Source organism: Mobula hypostoma, chromosome 14 (assembly GCF_963921235.1).
Source record: "Mobula hypostoma chromosome 14, sMobHyp1.1, whole genome shotgun sequence".
NCBI classification, from domain to species: Eukaryota; Metazoa; Chordata; class Chondrichthyes; order Myliobatiformes; family Myliobatidae; genus Mobula; species Mobula hypostoma.
In genome coordinates, this window is record NC_086110.1 from 51,195,863 (window position 1) to 51,209,478 (window position 13,616).

The 13,616-nt window shown below is 41.7% G+C and overlaps 1 protein-coding gene across 1 annotated transcript in view; it reads right to left on the minus strand.

Moving 5' to 3' along the window:
- Positions 1-834: 834 nt before the first annotated feature.
- si:dkey-238o13.4 (uncharacterized protein LOC560780 homolog) overlaps positions 835-13,616 on the minus strand; it is a 33,767-nt gene continuing 20,985 nt past the window's right edge. Inside the window, exons 5-6 of the mRNA XM_063067488.1 lie at positions 4,509-4,633; positions 835-3,599 (exon numbers count right to left, since the gene is read on the minus strand). Coding sequence (XP_062923558.1) covers positions 3,423-3,599; positions 4,509-4,633 — 302 coding nt within the window. The 3' untranslated portion in view covers positions 835-3,422. The remainder of the gene's footprint in view (positions 3,600-4,508; positions 4,634-13,616) is intronic.

The window sequence follows — 13,616 nt, forward strand, 5'->3', positions numbered from 1 at the left end:
TTATCTTGTCCCAGGTAGTCCCTGTCCTTTCACAAGGGGCCAATGCTAACTAATGGACTCATGCTTTGGAATAACTGCTTGCACAGAAGATTTAGTCAGCAAAACAGCCTCCATCACCACTGCACTCTTCCATGTTGGATTGTGTAATTTGAAATAATTGTGGAACATTTCAAACATAGAATCATACTTATAGCCAGAGTAAGCTAGCTTTAACCTGAAAGCAGTTTATAATCTCTTTAAAGGGAATTGTTTGGAAGAAGGGAGCACAAATCTTGATCAAAAGGGGGCATTGATGTGATTGTTGCTATCAAAATGTAGCCCTGGCGTCCAATCAGCATGAGGTTTCACCTTCCCTCGCTGAATACTTTGAGTGGCTGTTTGATGTATGTGCGTGCACTAGGTGGAATGTGACATCCACATAATTACTTCAAAACATTTGAGGCACCACCCAGCCTTCACAAAAGAAAAACATACTGGTATAACAGTTCCCAATTTCATGCTTGCTCTTATCATGAAAATCTACTGATAACAGTGTAACTTCAGATCATTCCCAGTAATTAATGTTATTTATAAACCTAAATAAATCAGTGAATTTTAAAGATCATGACATATTACACATCTTCAACATGTCAAAGTGTTCACATTTACATAGAGGGTGTGTTATTAGTAGTGAGTGCAAATGAGGCTAAGTTACTAAGGATGCAAAGTACACTTACTAGCAAAGTATGTATACAGTATACAAGCCTGAGATTTGTCTTCCCCACAGACAGCCATGAAACAAGGCAGAACCATGGAACCCATTCAAGGAAAATCACCAAACTTTTAGAACAAACATTCATCTTTATTAAATCATGTAACAAAATTGACTAATATCAATTTACAGTAAGAAATTCATGTAAGAAATATTTTTTTTAAAAAGACACCAGACCACAGTCAGATTAGTTACTTACCTACTGTAATGAATATGTAATATTAGCTAAAAGCACTCACTAAGAATGGCAAATGGTTAAAGTCTTACAATTTGAATAAAGAAGTGGGCAGCTTACATCAGTACCAAAAATATAAAATACTGCAAGGGAGGATATGCCTTAAATGAATTTAAAAATCTTGGTAACAATATAAACAACTATCCCTTGATTCATGTGTGGATCTTAGAAAAGTACTGACCCAAACTGACACCTGTTAGTGTCAGCTAAATTATCAGCACTGACAGCAATACTACAGTTCTCTCTCATTGCTTCCATCAAGAAGGAGCTACAGGAGCCTGAAGGCATACGCTCAATGATTCAGGAATAGTTTCTTCCCCTCTGCCATCAGATTTCTGAATAGACATTGAACCCACGAACCACATTACTTTTTAAATTATATATATAACTACCATAATTCACAGTTTTATTATTGTGTACTGCCTTGTACTGCTGCTGCAAAAACAACAAATTTCACAACATATGCCAGTGATACTAAATCTGATTCAGATTCTGATTGCTGGTTTTGTTGCTTATAAATTTAATTTGAATTAATTGATCTTAATTTTCTAAGAATGAAACTGTGGAATATAATTGGATTCTAGAGAGACTAGAACTAGGGGACATAGCCTCAAGATTCAGGGGAATAAATTTAGGATGACAATGAGGAGAAGCTGCTTTTCCCATAATATGTCATGTATCTGTGGATTTCTCTACCCAGGGAAGCAGTAGAGGCCACCTCATTAAATTTATCTGAGACAGAGTTAGATAGATTATTGAATAGCAGGGGTATTAAGGGTTGTGGGGGAAAGGCAGGTAGCTGGAGCTGAGTTCAAAGACAGATCTGTAATGATCCTATGGAAAAGTAGTGCAGTCTCAGCAGGGCAGATGACCTACTCTTACTTACATTCCTTATGCTGTTATGTTGGTAGCCAAAGCAATTGCCTTTGCAGTAAACTGAAAGGTTTCATGAAAATCATTTGAAGTTCTTTGAACTCGAGCAAATTATATATCTTTGTATGGTCCATTTTATAATCTTGTAAGGACACAAACTAAACTACCTTTATCACTTAACAGTCTAAAGAATAGTTTCTCTTTTTTCTAAGTAATACATGAAGGGCAGTTATTCAAAATAAAGCTGATATTCCCTCCAAGTATTTCACTCAGACTATTAAATAATATTTAAGGTTGATGTTAGTTAAGGAAGTCATCCATAACCCTTTATCTTGACACAATACACAATTTAAGAGCCAAATACTCTTGAATAAGTTTGGAGAGGGTCGATTTGAATGGCAAAGCATCTCATTCTTTCTTTTCAGCTGAGATGTTTTTGCATACTGTCTTCATAATAACAGCCAATTGTCATTTACACAATGAACAAGTATGATATCCTGCTCAAACATCCTTATGATCAGGATTAAAAATGATATCGAACATTATTTTACTGTACATCTGAAGTATTTCTGGAATATCCAAGGGCAGAGAGAAAGCAACAGAAGAGTTCTCTCGTGTTTACGTTTTTAAAAACAGAAGAGTTTTATATATTCCGGCACTGTAGTGTGAATATCGTTCTGCTTAAGTGTGACACCCACAGACTAATCAACAATTTAGACCTGATCTCCTTAAAATTGAAGGATGTGAAATATAAGCAAAAGTTGTAAATGCACTAATAAGATGATTTCTAAACAAACATAAATCAGTATTCAATGACAGATCTATAAGGCCTTTTCTTTACAAAGGATGCAGTTCAAACTATGATCAACCCAGATCCAGCCTTAACTCTTTCTGTGAAAATTATTCTATGTCCAAATGAAGCTGCTGAAACTTTGTAGGCTGTGGTAGACTTCATGTGTGAAAGATGGCATGCTAATATACCTATCCAATAAAGGGGTCCCATTTCTCTTTGGAAAAGGATAAATTGTCACCTTGTGCAGACCATTAAGATATGCAGGTTTTTGACAGAGAAGCTCTGGAGGAACAATTTCCACTTGTGAGGGGAGGCCTATCCACCCATCACTGAGTCCATCCAGGGAAAACAACCTACAAGAAAACCAAAGGGAATTCAAAACCACTCAGAGTGATGAGAATGGGGAACTCACTACCAAAGGAAGTGGTTGAAGGGAGACTGGACAAGCATGAGAAGGAGGTGAAAGGGACGTAAGATTGAATGGGAAAAAAGGACGGGGAGAACCTTAGGTAAGGCATAAATGCTAGAAGGAAGCAATTGGATTGAATAGGTTGGATGCGATGTAACATGAAACAAAATGGAGATAGGTGATCTTAATCTGTTTCAGTTTAAGTGCAAGAATCAACAAGCATTGGCAGACATATCACTGGTTTTATAATACAGTGCACACCACTGTAGTATTACAGGACTTTAAAATTAATAATAAACTATACATGCAGTACAGAATGTTGAATGCTGATTTGGTACAGAGATTTGAAGGGTCTTCAGGTTCAGATTTTCCCCTCTGTGATCAAGACTTTCAGCTCAGCTGGGGTATTCACACAGAATACGTAGTGGGAAACAGATGACTTCTCCAAAATACTGGCCATGGCTTCACCAACATCCAGGTGATTGGCAAAGCCAGCAGCAATCCGATCTGGGGTCGCAACACCCATGTTGAACTTCACCTGTCAATGTAACAACCATAATTTGCATCCAAGAGATTTTTATTGTACAACAGCATAAAAAGTTAACTTCCAATCACCTATACAAGAAATACGAACAAGTTATTAAATTACATCTATATTTTAAGACAGTCAGTAATGTAAAAGTTCATGAAAAGGAATTACACTGCAAAGATCAAATTTAATATTTTCAGTCCAAGTCCAACATGAAAACAGTAATGGTGAAAGCCCTTAATTGGAAGATGGTGTTAAGAATGATAAGTTAGGCTTAAAACCTGATGACCAAATGTGCCAGATATCATTAATGGCTGGAAAGTGACCTTGCTCATTTAAAAGAGGTGACAGAGGGCACAGGCATCACGAGGGTATTCAAGAAATAGGTTTCATTTCCCACTTAAACTACCACAAAGAAAACGAAAGCAATTACTGATCAAATATGGACCATTAAATCTGTATGGAAATCAGTTACCTTGTCATTTAGAAAGTATTTGTTTGAGCAGATCCACAAGCACCACGGTAGCGTAGTGGTTAGTGCAATGCTTTTCAGCACCAGCTGTACAATCAGTCAGGGTTCAATTCCCACCGCTGCCTTTAAGAAGTTTGTAAGTTGATCCACGACCATGTGTGTCCGGATTCCTCCCAAACTTCAAAGATGTACAGGTTAGTAAGTTGTGGGCACGCTAAGCAGGCACCAGAAGCAGAACAACACTTGCAACTGCCCCTTGAATGTGTTGGTCGTTGATGCAAGTGACACATTTCACTGCATGTTTCGAGCAGAATGTAGAAGACAGGATTAATGTAGGATGAGTGTAAATGGTCGGTGTGGGCTCTGTGGATCAAGGAATCTGATTCCTCTGTATAACAAATTCATGAAGATCAGACAAATAAAGCCAATCTTATTAAAATCTTTACCTCATTCAGTTTGCATGGGACGTCAGAGTACTCCTCTCTGACAACCAGGCAGAATGCCAGAGCTCCCGCAGCTCCCACGGTCAAGAATCCAGTCCCAGGCATCAGTAGGCGGTCCCCAGCACCACCTTCACACATGGGGAAGCAACAGGGAAAGGATTAACTGTTTGACACTGCACTTCATAATTCTCCTCAGGGTGCGTTGCACCTAGATTGTAACACATCGACCGGAAGCACTTCACTTATTCATCAGATACTTTACTACTTTCCATCCACAGCCGATCAGATCAATTCTGGACCAAATCTGAATCAATAAAGGATGCTTGACAGCTGTGGAAGGACTTGAATGCTACCAACCACTTACAATGTGAAATCAAGCAACATAGGTGACAACAGAGCTTTGCTTCCAGATAATCTCAATGCTTTCAATGCTGGCTTTGACCACCATGAATTCCCACAGCCCCTGGTGATCCTGAAATTCCGGTCCCTGAGGCCAACGTGAGAGTACCTTCAGCAGAATGAACCTTTGGAAAGCATCCAGCCCAAATAAGGTACCTGGCTGGGTACTGAAAGGCCTGTGCTGATCAAATGACTGGAGTGATGACCGAGATCTCTAACCTCTCACTTTGGCAGTCTGACGTATCCACATACTTGAAGCAGGGTTCAACTATACCAGTGCCTAAGAAGAATGTGATAACCTATCTCAATGACCATCATCCTGCAGCACTTACATCTATGGTGATAAAGTGTCTTGAGAGGCTGGTGTTGAAGCATATCAGCTCCTGTCTGAATAGCGAGTTGGATCTGCTTTAATTTCCCTACCAGCACTACAGGTCCAAAGCAGATGCCATCTCACTGGCTCTTCACTCAACCCTGGAACATCCGGACAACTGAGATGCATACATCAGGATGCTCATTATCGACTACATATCAGAATGCAATACTATCATCCCCTCAACACAAATCAATAAGCTTCAAGACCTTGGCCTCAATACCTCCTTCTGCAATTGGATCCTCGATTTCTTAGACCCCAGTCTGTTTGGTTTGGCAACATCTCCTCCACAATCGTCATCAGCACAGGTTTTCCACAAAGCTATATGCTTAGACCCCTGCTCTACGCACTTTACACTTAGAACCACGTGGCTAAGCACAGCTCCAAGGCCATATTTAAGTCTGCTGATGACACCACTGTTATAGGACGAATCAAAGGTCGTGACAAATCAGCATATCAGAGGGAGACGGAAAATCTGGCTGAGTAGTGCCACAACAACAACCTCTCACTCAATGTCAGCAGGACCAAGGAGCTGATTACCGACCTTAGCAGGAGGAAAACAGGGGTCCATGAGCCAGTCCTCATTAGAGGATGAGAGGTGGAGAGGGTCAGCAACTTTAAGCTCCTTGGTGTTGTCATTTCAGAGAATCTGACCGGGCCCAGCATGTAACGCAAGTGCAATTACAAAGAAAGCACGGCAGTGCCTCGACTTCCTTAGGATTTTGTAAAGATTTAACATGACATCTAAAACTCTGACAAACTTCTGTAGATGTGTGGCAAAGAGTATACTGGCCATATCACAGCCTGGTATGGAAACACCAATGCACTTGAATGGAAAAATCCAACAAAGCATAGTGGATACGGCCCAGTCCACCACAGATAAAGCCCTCCCTACCACTGTGCACATCTACAAGGAGTGTTGTTGCAGGAAGCCATCATCACGGACCCCCATCACCCAGAACATGCTCTCTTCTCACTGCTGCCATCAGGATGAAGGTACAGGAACCTCAAGATTCGCACCACCGGGTTCAGGGTCTTGAACCGAGGGACAACTCCGCTCAGTTTCACTTGCCCCTTTGCCGAACTGTTGCCAAAAAGTATGGACTCATTTTCAAGGACTCCTCATCTCATGTTCTCAATAGTTATTGGTTATTTATTTATTATTGATTTTTAATCTTTCTTTTTGTGTTTGCAGAGTTTGTTGTCTCTTGCACACTGGTTGTCCACTCTTTTGGTGGAGTCTTTCACTGATTCCGTTATAGTTATTGGATTTACTGAGTAGGCTTGAATGAAAATAAATCTCAAAGTAGTATATGGTGACATGTATGTACATTGATAATAAATTTACTTTGAACCTTAAATATAAATTAACAGAATGATTGAGACTTCATGGCAACAAAATGGTCTGATAATCATAAACACAAGAGATTCTGCAGATGTTGAAAACCAAGAGTAACACATACAAAATGCAGGAGGAACTCAGCAGGCCAAGAAGCATCAATGGAGAGAAATAAAGAGTTGACATTTTGGGCTGAGACCTTTCATCAGGACTTTGATGATAATTATTTTGGTTGCCGTATGACTATTTCCCCTACCTTTACGAAGTCAGATCCAGTCTAAGGTTAGTCCATACCAATAGATAACCAATAGAGATTACTGCAATGATTAGAAATATGAACCATTGCATATTTTTTTATCTTATAGCCTTTTTTTATCTTATAGAATGGTATTGAACTGACTTAATCCAGACAAGGGATAAAACCTTGCACTGTGGGTCGGAACTCATTTACTCTGTGCAGAAACTAATAGGCAGCACAGGGGTGCAGCTGATCGAGCCTCTGCCTCACAGGGTCAGAGATCCAGGTTCGAGCCACACCTCAGGTGTTGTCAGTGTGGAGTGTGTACGTTCTCCCTCCAGGTGATCCGACTTCCTCCCACGTTCCACACACGTGGGACTGCAGGTTATCTGGGCATTGCAAGTAACCCTTAGTGTATGGATGAGGTAGAATGTGGTGGGGGGGCAGTTAATAGAATGTAGAGAGATTAATGTAGGATGAGTGTGAATGGTTGGAGTGGACTATGGACCAAGGGATATATTTTCATGCTGTATCTCTCTATAACCAATTCACGAAAATCATATCTGCTGCTTCAGTTCTGTGCTCTTCAATATCCCTAAATGTAATCACTCCACCATTGGTGGTCTTACCAACAGCTGCCAAAGCACAAAGTTCTTGTATTACTACTCTAAAACTCTTTACCTTTTCTTTAAGATGCCTGTCGTACCTACATCTTTGCCAGTTTTCTTTTAAACAGTAAATGCTATAACAGTACAGTTCTTTGGCTCTTGCAGCAGGACTCTTTAATGTCTCCATATGGAAAGCCCACTTTCCAAAGCAGATATGAGCTGAACAATAGTCCTTTCTTCTCACTGTTGCATCCAACATAGAGCCCACCAGATCCACAATATATATATGAAATAAGTAATTCAAAAAGAGGGCAAAAAATAGTGATTCACTTTACATGGGTTCATTGTCCATTCAGAAATCTTTTCTTGAAACATTGAGTGTGTATCTTCAGGCTCCTGTATCTCCTCCTTGATGGTAGCAATGAGAAGAGACATGTTCAGAGTGATGTGGGTCCTGAATGGTGGATTCCACCTTTTTGAGGCATCACCTTTTGAAGCAGTCCTTAGTGTTGGGGAAGCTAGTGCCTGGCTGAATTTGCAACTTTCTGCAGCTTTTTCTGATCCAGTGTAGTGGCCACTCCATACCAGAGGGCAATACAACCAGTTAGAATGCACTCTATATTACATCGGTAAAAATTCGCTAGAGACTTTGATGACACACCAAGTCTCCCCAAGCTGCTAATGAAATTTAGCCACTGCCATGCTTTCTTTGTAATTGCATCGATATGTCGGGTCCAGGATAGATCTTCAGAGATGTTGACACCCAGGAACTTGGAACTGCTCACCCTCCCTGCTGCTGATCTGTCTAAGAGGGACGATGTGTGTTCCCTCGACACTCCCTACCACTCTGGTATCCTGTCTTTCTGTGCTTGTACTTAGCTTCCGTGCATGGAGAAACACTGGTTTGGGTAGGAAATGATGTACAGCATGGCCCTTGCCCCACAAAATCCATCCCTCCAAGCAAAAACACCTGGCATTGGGGAACCCTTCAGGATGAGGGGGCTGTACCTGCTCCTGGAAAAGTAGCATTCAACGTGAGGAATCCTTCTCATGCTGAATATTGAGGGAAAGGTTTCCATTCCATGGATGATCAGGCCTGGATTCTTCATGGGAAGCTTTGTGGGAAGATGTGCAGACAATGGCTGCCAACAGTACAGACAAATTCCTGTGCCTGCCATTTCAGTTTTCCTCACCAAAATTGCATTAGGTTAAACTATATTGCATCGATTATCTCACTGATGCAACAGTGAGATTCAAATTGGGAGACATGTCAGAGATTTTCCAAGGCTGCTTGGAAAGAGCAGGGGAGATGAAAGTCAACATTACTATGACCTCTATGCGAAGTGCAGTCCAGACTCATGACCATGGCTTAAGATCTTCCCACAGAAGTGGTAGATCTTATTCTCGACAGTCTTGGAACACATAAGCACGCCAGTGGTTTTCTGATTTGAATGTTCTAGTTAGGATGTGGTGTCCTTAAGACTCTCTGGAAGAAGACTCTTCACTGACTGGCATATCCTAGCTTCCTGGCCTGAAGTTCCTGAGTGATTACCCATAGTCATAATGACTCCTTGAATAACACTGGACAACAAAAATTTTGTTTCCTGAATACTTTGGGGTGTATCTTATGGATTGTGGGCTGCTGATCATGAAAATCACCGTGAAATTTCCCTATCACGTACCATTTTTTGAAATTGCCTATATTTGTTATTTCAATTCACAATTCAAATCCGAGTAACTGGTGCCAAGATTAAGAAAGGCATCTTTGTTGGTCCACAAACCAAACAGGTTGTCAATGATAGACAATTTGAAGAACATCTAGTGGGACTGGAGAAAATCACATGGAAGGCATTCAAGGATGTTGTTGAAATTTTTCTGGCAACTACAGAGCACCAAACTACATGCTGCTGGTTGACGACTTGCTTCAAGCACACAAAACCATGAAATGCTACATGTCACTGAAGATTCATTTTCTGCATTCATATTTCGACTTCCTTGCAGATCTGGCCCCATCAGCGACAAGCCTGGTGAAAGGCTTCACCAGGACATTGAGGTCATAGAGAAACCGTATCAAGGTAACTGCAATCCATCAGTACTGACTGAATATTATTGTACAACTAAGCAAGAAGCCCCAGAACACTGAGTACAAAAATGAAAATCACCAACAAAACATTTTTAGCTTCGTTGAACTCTTGCATAGCATCAGCACCATTATGCAATTAAATGCATTATATTCAATAAAAGTTCATCTCTTGTTTCTCCAAATTCCTACACGAGACAAGTAATCTGAAATTATATTTGTGCTCAGCTTCAAGTGGTCTATAATAAACAAAAAAAAAATTCTGATGAAGCAACCTTTGGAAAAAATTTGTTGTCCAGTGTAATGGAATACTGCCAGAAGTGCCACAAATGAACATCCATTTTATCAGCATCTCAGCAATAAAATAATAGTGAGGAATTCCCTGATAGCTTCAATAAACCCTGAAGACATTGGGAGGTGTAAGTATGGAAACTGCCCCGACAGGTCTCCCAATTTTTTGAGACAAACAATACTCTTAGTTCTATTGTGGCTTTTCCACAATGGTTGGCGTTTGGTGCTTTCACCTCCCACTTACCTTGACACTCAGCATTATGCAACCTGCACACAACATCATGAGTGACATTGGGAAAGATTAGGCATGTTAATGTGAAATAACTGCTTAAGTGTCCGATCCAGTTCCATCATTTCAACCAAAAATGTTTGCGTCTGCCTTTTACTTCAGTCTAGATTGAATTTCACAAGATAAATACAAACAGAAGAGGGATGACATGATACAAATTCCAGGCTCATTTGTTCAGTTCTCTTATGGCCATATTATAGGGACAAAACTTTTTATAAAAAAGCACACAGAAATAAAATAGGGTTGTAAAGACTTCTGTTTATATTCAAAGATTGCCATCTATCATGCTTCTAAACTGCAGATACACAGTGTATCTATATTTGCTCTGTATCTGAACAATTAGCCAAGGTCATTGATGAATTATGTTAAATCAGTAATCATTTAACATGTTTGTTCTCAATCATTATAACCGCTAGTTTAAGTGATAGAAGAATTTATACAGTATAAATAAAATCCTGGTCATTTGTGTCTTTTCCTTCATCATAAGTATCTTGGATGACTGCCCTAAGATGTGCGTGACTACTACCCAAGATTATATCAATGCCAGCAATCCAGAGATATCATTGTAATGGACGTCATGCAGTTTTGAAATGCAACCAACTTGTACTGCATGGCCAAAAAAAAAATGAGAGAAAGGAATTTTTGGAGTCAGTCACTTCACTATAAATTCACTTCTTTTTCCAGATGATAAAAAGGGCAGTCAAAAAGTACATCAACTGAATTCTTGTATATTCGTGCACAACTAAATGTTGATGTTTCTCTTCTGAGTATAATAAGGTAGTTGTCAATCACCTTACACTAGTGATGTTTCCATGAGATTCCTGCCCAGCTGGTATTCCTAGCCAGGACACCATCAGACCAAAGAATTGTGAGCTGTACGCCAAACTCAATGGGTTTCCATCTTCCCACTGCAACCTTTCATTACACCATTCCGGAGGACAACATATCTTTGCCACAACACAATAATGCTCACTAATATCTTCAATCTCGAAGGAATAGAGCCAGGCTCTGCTCTTAATTCAAACTGGCATGTTGCCTAACAACACTGTTTTTCCTGCTGGCCCCATCAAATCAGGAGCAAGAGAGGAGGCACAGGTACACGAGTGATATTTTAAAAAGGGCCATTTGTGGGCTTTCGTTGTTTTTCCAGTGGCCCAATTGAATCAGGGGTGTGAGAGGAGGCAGATCATTGGTCTATGAGTGAAATTTAACAAAGAAGCATTCACAGGCTTTCGGCGTTTTCTGGTGGTCCAATCAAATAGCAATTCATTAGCAAAAAGAATAAAAATAAGATAGGGATGAGCGGAGCGGCCATTGTGCGAGTAGACCAGTCTTAGAGCGGAGAAGTTTTGGTTCAACAGGCTTGGGCGAGGTACATATCTGATGTTTCTTCTTCATCATTCATTCTTTGTTTGTTAGTATATGGAGCAGTCAGGATGGCTCAGGAGGCTGTATTGTGTTGTTGGTATGAGATGTGGGAATTCTGGGAGACCTCCAGCCTCCTGGGTAACCACATCTGCACCAGGTGCACTGAGCTGCAGTTCCTCAGAGAACATGTCAGCAAATTGGAGCTGCAGCTCGTTAACCTTTGGTTTATAGAAGAAACTGAGGAGGTGATAGATAGAAGCTACAGGGAGTTAGTCATTTCTAAGTTGCAGGAGGCATGTACCTAGGTGACTGTCAGGAGAAGGAAAAGAAATGGGCAGCCAGTACAGAGCATCCCTGTGGCCATTCCCCTCAATAGTAAGTATACCGCTTTGGATACTCTTGGGAGGGGGGAAATGATCTACAGCCATCAGGTCTCTAGCACTGAGTCTGCCACTGTGGCTCAGAAGGGAAGGGGGAGGAAGAGGACTGCAGTAGTGATAGGGGATTCAACAGTTAGAGTAGACACGAGACTCTGTGAACATGATAGAGATGCCAAGATGGTATATTGGCTCCCAGGTGCCAGGTCAGGGAAGCCTCAGATCAGGTCCATAGTATTCTAAAGGGACAGGGTAAGCACGCAGATGTTTTGGCACATATTGGCACCAATAACGTATGTAGGAAAAGGGAAAAATTCCTAAAGAGAGAATTTAGGGATGCTATGCAGAAAGATGAAAAGCAGGACCTCCAGGATAGTAATATTTGTATTGCTGCCTGTGGTAGGAATAGGATGATTTAGTAGATGAATGCGTGGCTAAGAAACTGGTGCAGGGGATAGGGTTTCAGCTTTCTGGATTTCTGGATCTCTTCTGGGGATGGGATGACCTGTACAAAAGGGATGGGTTACACCTGAACTTAAGGGGAACAACATCCTTGTGGGCAGGTTTGCTAGAACCGTTTGGAAGGTTTAAGCTAATTTGGCCGGGAGAGAGGAAACTGAGTGATAGGGCTGAGACAAGAGGAATTCTGCAGATGCTGGAAATTCAAGCAACACACATCAAAGGTGTTGTTCCTCCAACCTGAGTGTGGCTTCATCTTTACAGTAGAGGAGGCCGTGGATAGACATGTCAGAATGGGATGTGGAATTAAAATGTGTGGCCACTGGGAGATCCCCTTTCTAGATCTTTCTGTCTCTATCTCTGGAGACAGCTTATCCACTGATGTCTACTATAAGCCTACTGACTCTCACAGCTATCTGGACTATTCCTCTTCTCACCTTGTCTCTCGCAAAAATGCCATCCCCTTCTCGCAATTCCTCCATCTCCACCGCATCTGCTCTCAGGATGAGGCGTTTCATTCCAGGACGAGGGAGATGTCCTCCTTTTTTAAAGAAAGGGACTTCCCTTCCTCCACCATCAACTCTGCTCTCAAACGCATCTTCCCCATTTCACGCACATCTGCTCTCACTCCATCCTCCCGCCACCCCACTAGGAATAGGGTTCCCCTTGTCCTCACCTACCACCCCACCAGCCACTGGGTCCACATATTATTCTCTGTAACTTCCGCCACCTCCAACGGGATCCCACCAATAAGTACATCTTTCCCTTCCCCCCCCCCCTGCTTTCCGCAGGGATCGCTCCCTACGCGACTCCCTTGTCCACTCATCCCCCCCATTCCTCCCCACTGATCTCCCTCCTGGCACTTATCCTTGTAAGCGGAACAAGTGCTACACGTGCCCTTACACTTCCTCCCTTACCACCATTCAGGGCCCCAGACAGTCCTTCCAAGTGAGGCGACACTTCACCTGTGAGTCGGCAGGGGTGATATACTGCATCCGGTGCTCCCGATGTGGCCTTCTATATATTGGCGAGACCCGACGCAGACTGGGAGACCGCTTTGCTGAACACCTACGCTCTGTTCGCCAGAGAAAGCAGGATCTCCCAGTGGCCACATAGTTTAATTCCACATCCCATTCCCATTCTGACATGTCTATCCACGGCCTCCTCTACTGTAAAGATGAAGCCACACTCAGGTTGGAGGAACAACACCTTGTATTCCGTCTGGGTAGCCTCCAACCTGATGGCATGAACATCGACTTCTCTAACTTCCGCTAATGCCCCACCTCCCCC